Here is a 16,962-nt window from a genome sequence, read left to right as displayed (position 1 = left end):
TATGAGGCATCTATGTGCAGCCACCAATCAGCGGCTGCTGAGCCTATCTAGATATGCTTTTTCAGCAAAGTATATCAAGAGAATTAAGCAAATTAGATAATAGAAGTCAATTAGAAAATTGTTTAAAATTGCTTGTTCTATTTGAATCATGAAAGAAAAAATGTGGCTTTAATGTCCCTTTTAAGATCTTTGTTCTTCTTGAATAAAACCCATGGGTTATCACCTATCAGGAGTGGCTCGCTGCCAGACTGATCGCCACACCTCCTGCTGTCACGTCTACGGTTACGTTGGAGGAACTGGGAGACAGTATCTATTTGGCCAAGACCATGCCGAGAGCTTCTGTTTGCGGGCACTCTAAGCCATATTAAGGAACAGGAATGGTTATGGTACTAATTTTATTGAGTAAACATTTTGGATGAAAATCAGATCAAATTTTTGATCGAATATCACCATTCAATTAACGTAGTTATATCAATAGTTTTTATGCATAACTTGTTTTTTTTCTGGCTTTAGGATATACATTATTTTATTTGTGTGCCATAAATTAAATAATTTATTTTATTAATTGTATCATAGTATCTGTGCTTACTATTCTCTCTAGCTGCAAGGGCTGAGGGCCTTCTATTCATTTCTGTTTCTATTTCTATATAATATAATATAATATTTCCCTTAGCTAAGGGGTTTCCCAGCACACACCCACAATATCTTGTTTTCATAAAGCAACAGTTACTCAAGAAAGGCTTGGTGTCCAATCACATCTTAGATGATTGAAATTAAATTGCTAATTAATTAACATCCTCTGAGGACAGTCTAAAGGCTTCTCTGGGCTTCAGTCTGATGTCTATAATTGTTCCCTCAGTGCCCTATATGAGTTCCTGATTAATTACTTTACATAGCGTATGCATTTAATCTCTGTTTTTTTAATTACGTTTTGACCTTCTGTTTGTCTGGCCACAGAACCAGGGCCACAGTTTGATGTCACAATATTTTATAGTGATTACTAAACATACTCATCGCCTTACACATATGTGGATATACCACTAAAATACACACATTGCCAAAGCAACTGATCTTTGTTTTGCAGTAAGAAGATGCTGTGTGATGTGATTATTATGGCAGAAGACGTAGAGATTAATGCACATCGTGTTGTGCTAGCTGCCTGCAGTTCATATTTCTATGCAATGTTTACAGGTACATATCACTGCATTTTCTTATAGAATACCCAAGAACCCCACTATATACAAACAATAGAAAGCTCTACTTTTTTACATTTGAGCAATTGAAAGAAAAAGGAGGGTATATTACCAGGATACCCTTCAAGTGAATATATTTTTGGGGTAATAAATAATAAAATAAGTTATGTAAGTTAAAGGGACTTCTGTTATAAAATTTGTCTTATTCTCATTCTTTGTTGAAAAGGTAGTGTGCACATATCTATAGCACTATATGGTAGGAAATAGTGCTGCCATCTAGTGCTCTTGCTAATGTATAACATACTGCTGCCATCTGGTGCTCTTGCTAATGTATAACATACTGCTGCCATCTAGTGCTCTTGCTAATGTATAACATACTGCTGCCATCTAGTGATCTTGCTAATGTATAACATACTGCTGCCATCTGGTGCTGTTGCTAATGTATAACATACTGCTGCCATCTGGTGCTCTTGCTAATGTATAACATACTGCTGCCATCTGGTGCTCTTGCTAATGTATAACATACTGCTGCCATCTAGTGCTCTTGCTAATGTATAACATACTGCTGCCATCTGGTGCTCTTGCTAATGTATAACATACTGCTGCCATCTAGTGCTATTGCTAATGTATAACATACTGCTGCCATCTAGTGCTCTTGCTAATGTATTACATACTGCTGCCATCTAGTACTCTTGCTAATGTATAACATACTGCTGCCATCTGGTGCTCTTGCTAATGTATAACATACTGCTGCCATCTAGTGCTATTGCTAATGTATAACATACTGCTGCCATCTAGTGCTCTTGCTAATGTATAACATACTGCTGCCATCTAGTGCTCTTGCTAATGTATAACATACTGCTGCCATCTGGTGCTCTTGCTAATGTATAACATACTGCTGCCATCTGGTGCTCTTGCTAATGTATAACATACTGCTGCCATCTAGTGCTATTGCTAATGTATAACATACTGCTGCCATCTAGTGCTCTTGCTAATGTATAACATACTGCTGCCATCTAGTGCTCTTGCTAATGTATAACATACTGCTGCCATCTAGTGCTCTTGCTAATGTATAACATACTGCTGCCATCTAGTGCTCTTGCTAATGTATAACATACTGCTGCCATCTGGTGCTCTTGCTAATGTATAACATACTGCTGCCATCTAGTGCTATTGCTAATGTATAACATACTGCTGCCATCTAGTGCTCTTGCTAATGTATAACATACTGCTGCCATCTAGTGCTCTTGCTAATGTATAACATACTGCTGCCATCTAGTGCTCTTGCTAATGTATAACATACTGCTGCCATCTAGTGCTCTTGCTAATGTATAACATACTGCTGCCATCTAGTGCTCTTGCTAATGTATAACATACTGCTGCCATCTAGTGCTCTTGCTAATGTATAACATACTGCTGCCATATAGTGCTCCAGACATACATGCTGCTGAGCTTACCTTCCTACCTTTCAACAAAGGATACCAAGGAAATTCAGAAGATTTGATAATTGAAGTAAATTGGAAAGCTGTATGCTCTATTTGAATCACTGGGGTATCCATAGCTGATTGGAGGGCTAACCTGGGTTCACAAAAAATGTGAAAATAATCTGGTAAAATAACTTTACAGCTATCAAGATCAGCATATTTTCAAGTTCTTTATTAAGTTTTAGGAAACATTTCCATAGTTAACAACATTGCATTTTCAGCAGCCGTTAACCAATAAAAGTGCTGTTTTAATTGTTAATGTCTATCTGCAGATTTAGTAGTACAGATTTTTTGCTTAGAATGTACTACATTTCATCAGCAGTTTAGTATTAGCAGCTCCTATTGAAACGAATGGGAACTGATAAACGATAATTTGTGCAGTGTAAACTCGGTGCAAGTGATTGTTTACTTTGGCCAAAAATTACATCTAAGTCGACGGTAAAAAATTTACAATTTTTTTTTAAAATATTTATTGAAGAATAAAAGACACATTAAACCTCAGACAGTTCACACATTAATTTACACTTTAAAAATATTCTTCACACTACATTAAAGTACAATACATCAGAAAAAATGGACATCAAAGATTAAATTAAACCGTATTAAAAACAGTACTGTGTTAAAATAAAAATGTATAGAAGTGTTAACAAAGGGAACCTGTGGTGTGTGTGTGTATAAACCTACCACTATATTGTTATGAATAAGGGAAATAAAAACAAGAAAAAACTCTGTCTTAAAGGGATATAAAGCAGCGCTCCCTTAGCAAAAACAAATATGTTAAATCAAAGTAAACATGAAAAGAAACAGATTGTTTGTTTTTTTGCAAAATGAGCACATAGAATACTGTATCTCATTGTAGCCATGGCCCTCAGGGAGATTTGAGGAGACATTTTTGGAACTCATGTTGCATTCTGCCACTTCTGAGTATGAGCAAACCAGGCACTTACTGCCTCTCTAGCATTATCTGAATAGTAAGCTAGGTCGTTAATCTAGAAGATTTATGACTTCTAGCTAGATAAGCCTTCCTCTAGAGACCACAGCCTCCTTGAATGGCGGGACAGGAAGTAATGTACACTGCACAAATGAAGTTAAACAATTAAATAAAAGGTAAAATCATTTTAAAATTGATTATTAATATATGTTGCAATGATTTCTATTAAGTATAACTCACTTCTTAGTGTTTTTTTTATTACATTGAACATCTTACATTTAGACATGTATATGTAGGTATCTCTGTTTGCCTGCCTTTTTTTAACACCTGAGACCTCATATCTTTGAGCCAATATATAACTTTTTTTATGCAATATTTTTTCCAATACTTGGATGGTGTTATTAGGCGTATAACTGTACTTATAAATATCATTATGATGTGTTTTGTGCAACATTTTTTGTCTCTCGTAACAGTTAACCAGAGCTCTGAAGTCACAATATCCCGATGCGTGTTAAATTAAGTTGTGCTCGATCAAATGTGTTTGCTTTCAACTTTTAAAACATAAGCTACTTCTGACGCACACAAACTCCTGTGATAAACCACTTATCACTTGTGCGCAACAGTTAGCCTGCCACTCGTCATCTAGCCCAGAATAGAATAAAATTATGTAGAAAAGTTTATCAAATTATTAATCTGCAAAAATCTTAGAGACCGTAAACCTTAAAAAATATCTTAGCAGCAACTTTCTAAATTAAACGCTTTGAGAGATTTTTGCTATCAAAGTTGGACTTGCCTGGCTCTTCTGCTTGGGTCTTCGTTTTCATAAGTGGTTTGCAGGCGCGCTGTCTAATCACAGTGCACCGATCGCGCCATTGAACTGAATGTAGCTTGCTCTTTTAAAAACGTACTTAGAAGCTCCCAGTTTAGCACTGTTGATGAGGTTAGATTGGGTCACCCACTGAAAGGGGCTGGGAAACCAGGACAGACACTCCTCCCCCTCCCCTTACCCTGCATATGAAAAGACCCATTACGCAACCAGGATTCTGTATACATCAGTATACATATAAAACTTTGGGGCTTGGTTAGGAGTCTGAAAATCAGCATATTATTATTTATAACTAAGCAAAACTATACATTTTTACAAAAACACTCCCAGATGGGGTATATGAATGGATCATCTACAAAATATTTATGCAAAGGAAAATCTAGTGTAATGTCCCTTAAACTTTATATTTTATAGCTGGCGACTAAAATCTCAGTCGTTATGAGTAAAATATTAGAATTGTAGAGGTATATAGCGCTAGATTCTAAAGGTTAACTAGGCCACTCTCTAACAGTCTCCCCAAGACTGTCACAGAGCTAAACAAATTAAGAAAGAAATTAAGAGGGTGCTAAAAGCTAAGTTAACCAACACATCTAATCATAAATACTGTGATAGCATCTAATATGGAAATAATAAGAGGAGAACAAGAAAATGTTGATATGTATAAAACTTTACTACACAAAAAAATAATATTAATAAAAGACAGATAATAGGGACATCTCCCTTAATATATTAAAATATGATCATATCGTAAAAAATATATTAAAAATAAGACTGGAATACCACCCTAAATGCTTGAAATATAAGCTCAAAAAGTGTAAGTCGTTATCAGCAAATCTCAGTATGGATAAAAGTCCAATCAAGGGTTAATTTGTGGTGCAATGTATACAATAATGTATGTCCCAAACAGTGTATAATCAGCTACACAGTATCTGTTTATAACAGATCTAGCAAGCGCTGCACAAATCACAGATGGAATATAGCGTTAAGAATAACTATTAAGGACGATTGGCATTTGACAATTGAGTCTCCTTTTTATATTGGTATTGTTCACCTTTATGACGAAAAAATATTCTTTACTCACACCTTTGTAGAGCGGTGCATCGATCTGTACTCACACTTCTGTCGATTTCCCCAATATAATCAAAGTCTCTTGGGACTACACGCTCCTTACAGCGTCTGCTGAAACCGGTCAGCGTCTCGTGAAACTACACGTTCCTCCGGCGTCTGCTGATATTAGACAGGACCTCAGCACAGGAGGGAGATGAATATGTAAACACCCGCACTTAGCGTGGAACACGCACGGGTAACTGAAAACTAGGTACCTAGATTCCAAAAATGTCCTTGACAGGTAAAGCAACTCCAGACTTTCTTTACCTGTCAAGGACATTTTTGGAATCTAGGTGCCTAGTTTTCAGTTACCCGCGCGTGTTCCACGCTAAGTGCGGGTGTTTACATATTCATCTCCCTCCTGTGCTGAGGTCCTGTCTAATATCAGCAGACGCCGGAGGAACGTGTAGTCTCGCAAGACGCTGACCGGTTTCAGCAGACGCTGTAAGGAGCGTGTAGTCCCAAGAGACTTTGATTACATTGGGGAAATCGACAGAAGTGTGAGTACAGATCGATACACCGCTCTACAAAGGTGTGAGTAAAGAATATTTTTTCGTCATAAAGGTGAACAATACCAATATAAAAAGGAGGCTCAATTGTCAAACGCCAATCGTCCTTAATAGTTATTCTTAACGCTATATTCCATCTGTGATTTGTGCAGCGCTTGCTAGATCTGTTATAAACAGATACTTTGTAGCTGATTATACACTGTTTGGGACAATTTCAACACTTGGCTGGATACATTATTGTATACATTGCACCACAAATTAACCCTTGATTGGACTTTTATCCATACTGAGATTTGCTGATAACGACTTACACTTTTTGAGCTTATATTTCAAGCATTTAGGGTGGTATTCCAGTCTTATTTTTAATATATTTTTTACGATATGGTAATATATTAAGGGAGACGTCCCTATTATCTGTCTTTTATTAATATTATTTTTTTGTGTAGTAAAGTTTTATACATATCAACATTTTCTTGTTCTCCTCTTATTTCCATATTAGATGCTATCACAGTATTTATGATTAGGTGTGTTGGTTAACTTTTAGCGCCCTCTTAATTTCTTTCTTAATGAGTAAAATATTACTTTTATAATCAAATAGTCAAATAATCTAATCGCAGACTTTGTTGTTTATGCTAAGTATACTACTTAAAGGGATATACAATAGTATGTTTCATTGTTGTAATTAAAATGCACTAAGCTCTGACTTATATGTAATAGAAATCATTGCAATATGTATTCATCATTTTAAAATGATTTTACTTTTTATTTATTTTGTTTTTTTAACTTTATTTGTGCAGGATCAATTACTTCATGTCACAGCCATAAAAGGGGGGTCTCTATATAAAGTCTTATCTAGCTTGATGTTATAAATATTCTCGAACATCATCATCTGGTTTACTGTTCAGTGAATGCTAAAGAAACAAGAAGTCAGTTTATTGCCCATGCTCAGAAAGGGCAGAACGCAACTTACGTTTTCAGCATGTCTTCTGCCTTATGTAACTAAAGATAGTGGGGCCCATTTACCGGATGGAGCTTGAGGGCCCGTGTTTCTGGCGAGCCTGCAGGCTCGCCAGAAACAGCAGTTATGAAGCAGCGGTCATAAGCAGGCGGACAGACATCGCCACAATTCAACCCGATCCAGTACGATCGGATTGATTGACACCTCCCTGCTGGCTGCCAATTGGCTGTGAGTCTGCAGGGGGCGGCGTTGCACCAGCAGCTCTTGTGAGCTGCTGGTGCAATGCTGAATACGGAGAGCGTATTGCTCTACGCATTCAGCAAGGTTTTGCGGACCTGATCCGCACTGTTGGATTAGGTCCGCAAGACCTATGATAAATAGGCCTCAGTGGGTAAGCTGATAATTTCTAAGTGCTTTTTTTTTTGCAAGAAAACAAGTAAGTTGTTTGCAATTTTTTAGCAATCTTTTTATGTTTACTTTGATTTTAACATATTTTCCTTCTTAATATAAGGAGAGTCCACGGCATCATTCCTTACTGTTGGGAAATACTGAACCTGGCCACCAGGAGGAGGCAAAGACACCCCAGCCAAAGGCTTAAATACCTCTCCCACTTCCCCATCCCCCAGTCATTCTTTGCCTTTCGTCACAGGAGGATGGCAGAGAAGTGTCAGAAGATTCGGAGTAGTTCCTTAGGAAGGGTATCTGCCCTTTGATATGGGACTGGAGTTTTAAGTAGTGTTGTCAGGCTGTCAGTGAGAGCATTGACGAAAGTTAGAGTCTGGAGATGCAGGGAGAGTCTTTCTGCAAACCCATCCAGACTACCTGCTAAACAGCTCCTAAGCAATCAGTGTTGACAAGTTTCACTGCCTGCTTGTTCTCTCACTCAAGTCCATGTCGGGAGCAGTGCTACAAGACTGTCACACTTGAGAGGCTGTGTTTCTGTTCCACAGCATGGATTCTGGTAAGATCGTTTCAATTTTTACATATGTTTAAAACGCTAGAAGATAGGGTCACAGTTTTACTCCTTTTATCTTAATAGAATCATGGGTTAATATCTCCTGAAGGGCATTATTGAACAGTGGGGTTTAATCAAATGTGATGCTTTGATTTTATGCTGCTTTATGTGTGAGATTTTATTGGACTCATAGGCTGTTTGTTATATGGCTGGAACACACAGGTTTTTACTTTCACTTTGAGAGTTGAGCATTGTAGCTTGGCGCGCTTTTTCTCATAGCAGGAGCGGTCCTGACTTGCGCACCGTGTCACCGGGAGTGGTCTCGCTTTCATTGCCTCTTTCCTGACCAAGCGTGCTGTCTGAGAAGACGCTATTTCTCTGCATTGTCTGGGTCTAGGAGGAGGTGAGTGCCCCAGCTATTGGGAGTATAAAGGTGCTGTTTTTTGAGAAATAAAGATTGTTTATTTTCTTTGTCCTGCTGTCATTAGCTTTAAGCTATGGAGGATTCTGAGATATTAGAGGTTACTCCCTCTATTCCAAATAGTAATACCTCTTTATATTGTGAGGAGGCCTTGGTATACCCGCCCTCTCAACTATGTTCCACATGCTTTGACAACGTTATTAGGTGAAAGAAGGTTAACCCATTTAGTACCACTGAGCCGTCCACTTCTGAGGACTCGCCGTCCCGTAAGGTGCATACCCAACATTCATCTCCTACACACGCAGCTTCCCGTAGCACGCTTAATTCTCCATCTGGAGAGGGCCTTTTCCCATCAGATTTTACCGCACAGTTAAAAATGGCGGTGTCTGAGGCCCTCAGTGCTTTACCTCAACCTGCTAAGCGCAAGCGAAAGGTTAAACATAGCTCTCCTGCCCCAGGGTCATCATGTAATTTATAGGATTTAACTACTCTGTCTGTTATCCGAGGATGAGTCGCACTCAGAGGCTTCAGAGGGTGAACTTTCTGGGGCGGAGTCTGCTGCCTCTAAGCCTCCTGCTGCGGAGGAATCAGCCTTTAGATTTAAGATTGAACACTTACGTTTTCTTCTAAAGGAAGTCTTGTCTACACTAGAGGTTCCAGAGCCAAGCTGCCTGATGAACCTTTGATTCCTAAGTTAGACTGAGATTTTACGAGGACAGGGTAGTACCTTTAACTTTTCCTGTGCCTGTAAAGATGGCGAACATTATTAAGAACGAATGGGACAGAATTGGATCTTCCTTTTACCGTTCGTCTTGCTTTAAAAAATTATTCCCGGTCCCGGACTCTTAATTGGAGTTGTGGGGTTCCGTCCCTAAGGTGGATGGCGCTAGCTCCACGCTTGCCAAACGTACTACTATCCCGCTTGAGGATAGCTCGTCGTTCAGAGCACCGATGGATAAGAAGATGGAAACTCTTCTAAGAAAGATGTTTCAACATACAGGATATTTATTTCAACCAGCAGCGACTGTTGCTGCGGTTGCTGGAGCAGCTACCTACTGGTGCGACTCCTTATCGGAATTGATCGAGGTGGAGGGTCTCCTCGACGTTATCCAGGAAAGAATTAAAGCCTTGAAAATTGCTAATTCTTTTATCTGTGATACAAACATGCAGATTATCATGCAGATTATTCGCCTAAATGCTAAGGCTTCTGGCTTTTTGGTTCAGGCCCATTGGGCACTGTGGCTGAAGTCCTGGTCTGCGGATATGACGTCTAAGTCCAGACTTCTTTTCCTCCCCTTTAAGGGAAATATTTTATTTGGTCCAGGCCTGGACTCCATTATCTCTACGGTTACAGGGGGCAAGGGTGCCTTCCTACCGCAAGATAAAAAGAGCAAGTCTAAGGGACAAGTTTCTTATTTTCGTTCCTTTTGTTCTGATAAATCCCAATGACAACAGTCCTCTGCTAAGCCCGAGCAAACCAACAGTACTTGGAATCCGTCTCAGTCCTGGAATAAGTCCAAGCAGAGCAAGAAGCCCGCCAAGACTAAATCGTCATGAAGGGGCGGCCCCCGATCTGGCTCAGGATCATGTAGGGGGCAGACTGTCGCTCTTTTCAGACGTTTGGTTCAGGGACGTGCAGGGTCCATGGGTCCTGGAGGTCATAGCTCAGGGATACAAGATAGGTTTCTAGTCTCATCCACGCAAGGGCAGATTTCTCCTCTCAAACCTGTCTTCCAGACCAGAAAAGAGGGAAGCCTTTCTGGAGTGCGTGCGGGATCTGTCCTCCTTAGGAGTCATTGTCCTGGTGCCTATCGCAGAAAGAGGTTTGGGATACTGTTCAAACCTTTTTGTTATCCCAAAGAAGGAGGGAACTTTCTGCCCGATTCTGGACCTAAAGTGCTTAAACAAATTTCTAAATGTCCCCTCGTTCAAGATGGAGACGATAAGGTCCATCCTTCCCTTAGTTCAGGAAGGACAGTTCATTACCACTATAGATCTGAAGGATGCTTACCTTCACATTCCAATTCACAAGGACCACTTCTAGTTCCTAAGGTTTGCGTTCCTGGAATAGCACTTCCAATTCAATGCACTTTCGTTTGGTCTAGCTACTGTTCCAAGAATTTTTACGAAGGTTCTAGGGGCTCTTCTAGCCGTTTCCAGAACCTGGGGTATAGCAGTAGCTCCCTACTTGGATGATATTCTGGTACAAGCACCGTCTTTTCGTCTGGCAAAAGACCATTCGGAATCTCTTCTCTCCTTCGATCGCATGGATGGAAGATAAATCTAGAAAAGAGTTTTCTTATACCAAGCACCAGGTTGGAATTCCTGGGTACTATAATAGACTCCATATCCATGAGGATATTTCTAACAGACCAGAGACGTTGCAAGCTAGCTTCGGCATGTCTTGCCCTCCGGACCTCCTTAAGGCCCTCTGGGGCTCAGTGTATGGAGGCGATTGGTCTTATGGTGTCCAGCATGGACATCATTCCCTTTGCCAGGTTTCGTCTGAGACCATTGCAACTGTGCATGCTGAGGCAGTGGAACGGGGATCATTCAGATCTGTCTCAGCAGATTTCTCTGGACAACCCGTTGAGCGAATCGCTTTCTTGGTGGCTCTGTCCAGATCATCTGTCCCGAAGGACATCCTTCTTAAGACTATCCTGGGAGATTGTGACTACGGACGCAAGTCTATCAGGATGGGGAGATGTTTGGGGTGCCAAGAAGGCACAGGGCCTGTGGATTCAGGAGGAATGCTCCCTCCGGATCAACATTCTAGAACTTCGGGCAATCTTCAATGCTCTAAAGGCTTGGCCACTTCTGGGTTCGTCCCAGTTTATCAGATTCCAATCAGACAATATAACCTTGGTGGCTTACATCAACCATCAGGGTGGAACGAGAAGCTCCCTAGCAATGAGGGAAGTATCTCGGATTCTGGAGTGGGCGGAGGCCCACAGCTGTTTGCTGTTATCGTTCCACATTCCGGGTGTGGACAACTGGGAAGCAGATTTACTCAGCAGACAATCCTTTCATCCGGGGGAATGGTCTCTCCATCCCGAAGTGTTTGCGAAGATATGCAACAGGTGGGGGACGCCGGAGATAGATCTTATGGTGTCCTGTCTCAATACCAAGCCAATACCCAGAGATGGGTCGAGGTCCAGGGATCCTCATGCGGAGCTAATAGATGCATTAGCAGTGCCTTGGTGGTTCAGACTAATTCACCTTTTCCCGCTGTTACCACTCCTTCCTCGTGTAGTGGCACGCATCAAGCAGGAGCAGGCATCAGTGATACTGATTGCTCCAACGTGGCCGTGAAGGATGTGGATCGCGGATCTGGTGGGGATGTCATCATCTCCTCCGTGGAAGTTACCTTGTCGCAGGGAACTGCTGGAACAAGGTCCCTTTGTTCATCAAAATCTAGATTATCTGAGGCTGACTGCATGGAGATTGAACGCTTAGTCCTAGCCAAGAGAGGTTTTTCTGAGAGAGTAATTGATACTCTTATTCAAGCTTGTAAGCCGGTTACTTGTCGCATCTATCATAGGGTGTGGAGAACCTACTTATTCTGGTGTGAAGAGCGTGGATTTTCTTGGCATAAGGTTAAGGTTGCCAGGATACTTTCATTTCTCCAGGATGGACTGGAGAAGGGCCTGTCTGCCAGTTCCCTGAGGGGACAGATTTCGGCCCTGTCTGTTTTACTGCACAAGAGGCTCGAAGAGCTTCCAGATGTACAGTCTTTTGTTAAGACTCTGACTAGGATCAGACCTGTGTTTAGATCTAATGCTCCTCCTTGGAGTCTAAATCTTGTCCTTAAGGTTTTGCAACGGACTCCGTTTGAGTCTATGTATGAAATTGACATTAAATTGTTGTCCTGGAAGGTTCTTTTTCTACTGGCTATTGCTTCTGCATGCAGAGTATCTGAGATTGCTGCCTTGCAATTTTTTTTTAATAGGACATACATAATGAATAAACAGGTTACATAGGATAGATTACATAAAAGGTAATTATACCTGTTATGATAAAGCACTTGCAAACAAACTGTCCTCTGTTTGGTCCCTTAAAAAAAAAAAGAAAATCTTTTGTAATCACTTTTGGATTACTAGTACATAAGTATTCTTTTAAACGTAGGGATTTTAAGATAAGGGGAAACAAAAATGTAAGATCGCTCCCAAACCACATATCCACAGGTGTGATAACATACTGGGTTGTCATATGTGACAGTTGAGCAAGACAGTTAGGTGATCAGACTGCAATGAAAAAAGGTGTTAGCCACTTGTGGAGATTTGTAATATGTAGGCATAGGTTGATTTCCATGTAGCTATAAGGCATCATGTTATGTAAAGAATCTGTTCTTGTATTAACCATTAAAGAAGTATAGCCTGGGAGATATTCTGGGGATAATATGTATTCGCTGTGAGCTAATGTGCGCTGTTATATTATGAGGTACATTGGATCTGTGTGGCTAATTAGTAAATCCTGCAAGTTGAATTGCAGAGTGAGTTTGTTCTGCAATGTGCAATATAAAGAAAGCACATCTGAAACTTAAATGAACATAACGGAAAATTCTGAATTAAGTAATGTTAAAAGTAAATGAAACGTTTGAGGTCTAAATAAACAATTCAAACATTAAATGATTATGTTATATGATAACTTTTAAAGAATAACCCCCACTGTCCAGCTCTTTTTTATAGGCATTTGGTTGGGGTTGAGGTATAAACGTTTCCGACGTGAATCTCTAATTTATATTAAGATCGTACTGGGGTGTCAACAAATCTCATATTAGCCTCTGCTTGCAGCGCTGGCGTGATAGTGAAAGAACCGATCAGTACCTTGTGCCCAAGATAATTGGCTTTACAGAGTAGGCCTCCCGCCTGCCCATACCCGGTTGTAAAAGTTAGCTAGAACAAATGTCCCAGAAGTAGTTGCTAGGTTAGTCCCGGTGATTGCCCTCAAGTTAGATGATACAGGCTTCCATCTCACAGCCCCCGGTGAGCAAGGGGGTTCTGAAAAAACGTACAGCTCTATAATGGGAGTCCCATGCTGTCGGGGTGACCTGTGCGGTTTATGTAAGAGAGGCCTTGCCGGACGGATCTGAAGGGTTACCCTTTCACATGTAAATGCTACCACGCCAGCTGAGTGGGCAGACGGCAATCCAACTGTGCCTGTGTAGTCAGTGTTTGGATCATGCCGTTCTTCCTAGTTTGTTACACTGTGCTTCTCACACAGGTGTCTTTGCCTCCTCCTGGTGGCCAAGTTTAGTATTTCCCAACAGTAAGGAATGATGCCGTGGACTCCCCTTATACAGAAGGAAAAGAAATTATCTGGTAAGCATAATTTATGCGTTTTTTTGTTGTTGTTTTTTTTTACTAAAGGAGCACTATTTAATATCCCTTTAAATGGCGTACAATGCATTTAGTTGTTAAAACACACTTACTTACACTGTTTACTTCATATACCATAATTACAAAATGTTTTTTTTATATTGAACTGATTATGTAAGTATGCTTTTGTAATAATCTCAGAACAAGTAATTCAATCCATGATGATGGTAGTTATAATTATTGTAGTTTTCTAATGTAATGGGAAATGCTGTTATATGTTTTACCTTTTTTGCAGTGGAAATGACTGAAAGTAAAGCTAAAAAGATTGAGATTAAAGATGTTGATGGTGAGACTCTGGGAAAGCTTATTGAGTACATGTATACTGCAGAAATAGCGATTACAGAAGAAAATGTGCAGGTACAATAATGTTATGTAAATATTTATTTTTCAACATACTTTGCATATATTGTGTATTATTATTATCGGTTATTTGTAGAGCGCCAACAGATTCTGCAGCGCTATAAACAAAGGGGGAGTACAACAAAACAATTATAGGGATCAAACGGATAGAGGGCCCTGCCAAGAGTTGCACTGTTGTAGTCCGCTCTTAAGAAGGTGATCTGCAAACAGCTGGACTCTTAGGCTTACATGCTAAGGGGGTTCAGGGGATAGCAATGGAGGAGAGAAACTGGTATAAAAAAGGTTAGTGTAGGTTGTATGCGTCCCTGAACAGTAGAGTCTTTAGGGAGCACTTGAAGCTTTTAAAACTAGAAGAGAGTCTTGTGGAGCGAGGCAGAGAGTTCCACAAGATGGGAGCCAGTCTGGAGAAGTCCTGTAAACGGGAGTGTGATGAGGTAACAAGAGAGGAGGAGAGTAGGAGGTCATGAGCAGAGCGAAGGGGAATAGTCTGTGAATTGTAATTTTTCAGCTACAAATCGTGCACTACTAATATATGTCATACTTCATAGTTAAAAAACATTAACACTGTAAGACATGAAGGGTCCAGTCAATATTTCTGAAGCAGCCAGCCACTGACATTTAAAGCAAATACTTAAAGGAACATGAAACCCCACGTTATCCTCTCATTATTCAGATAGAGCATATATTTTACTTTCTTATTTACTTCTCTTATCAAGTTTGCTTCATTCTCTTAGTATCATTTGTTGAAGGAGCATCAATGCATTACTGGGAGCTAACTTAACACATCATTAAAGTGCCATAAAACATGTTGAGATCTGGGCATATCCTAAAAGGGCTAATTAAGTAAAATTAGTTTGCATAAAAAAATGTTTAAAAATTGTTGGCAAGTATTTTAAAATTTGCAAAAATTAACAAAATTAGTTACATAATTATCAGCGTTTAGCATCAGAAACACAGGCATTGTATTTCAACTGAGTTCACATCTGCTTACTTGCTTCTAGGCATGTTCCAGCAGATAATGAGTGTTAAAGTCTTGCATTCTACCAAATCAAAGTTGTATATAGATACAGCCATATAAGGAATTGTGTGGGAGGAGTTAGAGCTGTACAATTCAGAAACTTAAAAGAAAGGGTTAATGGTGAGGCACTGTAGTATACATTTGCAGGTTAAGTAATTAAAGTACATTACATTATTCAAAAAAGTATTAAAGAAAGAGAGACAGGATATAATCAAAACCTGTCAACAGAAAGGGACTTTAGCACTCTTTTCGAAAAATACAAAATGTATTAATATATATTATCTAAGAAGCATCAGATGGGAAGAAAATACGAACATGCACATCAAATTTCCCAAACATTAACATATATAAATAAACTAACATATATAAATAAATACACATAAACAAATGTGAACCAACAGTAAAGGTTTTCGGGTCTATCTCTGCAGACCAACAGTCCATAAATATTATGACCAGTTCAGCATGATGAACAAACAATACCTTAGTAGGTGATTATCAACAGCGTTCTCTTAGACTAGTTTACTTTAATGAGTATAGATTTCTTACGGCAGGCTATCATGTCCCATGATCGCAATGCTTACACGCTATTGGTTGAATCTGCCTTCCAATGAACATACGCATAAATTGCAACGGCTGGTATCCCCCGTACATGTTAACACATTATGTGACCTGAAAGTTTGGCTGCTTTTACTGGTTTAGTTTGCCGGGCTCGCTGATGGAAACAATTCGAATGTATATACTGTACATCTAACACAGTGAATGCTTTCTCTCTACTATCCATGAAGTGTTGGGCACATAATGTGTTAACAAGTACAGGCGATACTAGCCGTTGCAATTTATGCTTATGTTCATTGGATGGCTTGTTTGGGAAATTTGATGTGCATGCTCATATTTCTCCAACATAGGTGTGTCCGGTCCACGGCGTCATCCTTACTTGTGGGATATTCTCTTCCCCAACAGGAAATGGCAAAGAGCCCAGCAAAGCTGGTCACATGATCCCTCCTAGGCTCCGCCTACCCCAGTCATTCTCTTTGCCGTTGTACAGGCAACATCTCCACGGAGATGGCTTAGAGTTTTTTAGTGTTTAACTGTAGTTTTTCATTATTCAATCAAGAGTTTGTTATTTTCAAATAGTGCTGGTACGTACTATTTACTCAGAAACAGAAAAGAGATGAAGAATTCTGTTTGTATGAGGAAAATGATTTTAGCAACCGTAACTAAAATCCATGGCTGTTCCACACAGGACTGTTGAGAGCAATTAACTTCAGTTGGGGGAACAGTTTGCAGTCTCTTGCTGCTTGAGGTATGACACATTCTAACAAGACGATGTAATGCTGGAAGCTGTCATTTTCCCTATGGGATCCGGTAAGCCATGTTTATTACGATTGTAAATAAGGGCTTCACAAGGGCTTATTTAAACTGTAGACTTTTTCTGGGCTAAATCGATTGATTATTAACACATATTTAGCCCTGAGGAATCATTTTATCTGGGTATTTTGATATAATAATATCGGCAGGCACTGTTTTAGACTCCTTATTCTTTAGGGGCTTTCCCCAAGCATAGGCAGAGTCTCATTTTCGCGCCGGTGTTGCGCACTTGTTTTTTGAGAGGCATGGCATGCAGTCGCATGTGAGAGGAGCTCTGATACTTATAAAAGACTTCTGAAGGCGTCATTTGGTATCGTATTCCCCTTTGGGTTTGGTTGGGTCTCAGCAAAGCAGATACCAGGGACTGTAAAGGGGTTTAAAGCTTAAAACGGCTCCGGTTCCGTTATTTTAAGGGTTAAAGCTTCCAAAATTGGTGTGCAATATTTTCAAGGCT

At 39.9% G+C, this 16,962-nt stretch overlaps 1 protein-coding gene across 1 annotated transcript in view; it reads left to right on the top strand.

Annotated features, from left to right (window-relative positions):
- The window catches only part of KLHL3 (kelch like family member 3), a 277,645-nt gene that overhangs the window by 41,312 nt on the left and 219,371 nt on the right, over positions 1 to 16,962 (top strand). Inside the window, exons 3-4 of the mRNA XM_053719291.1 lie at positions 1,085 to 1,191; positions 13,998 to 14,119. Coding sequence (XP_053575266.1) covers positions 1,085 to 1,191; positions 13,998 to 14,119 — 229 coding nt within the window. The remainder of the gene's footprint in view (positions 1 to 1,084; positions 1,192 to 13,997; positions 14,120 to 16,962) is intronic.

The sequence above is a fragment of the Bombina bombina genome, chromosome 6 (genome assembly GCF_027579735.1).
Source record: "Bombina bombina isolate aBomBom1 chromosome 6, aBomBom1.pri, whole genome shotgun sequence".
Taxonomy (NCBI): domain Eukaryota; kingdom Metazoa; phylum Chordata; class Amphibia; order Anura; family Bombinatoridae; genus Bombina; species Bombina bombina.
Note: the sequence above shows the minus strand (reverse complement) of the source record. Positions and strands in the feature narration are given on the sequence as shown.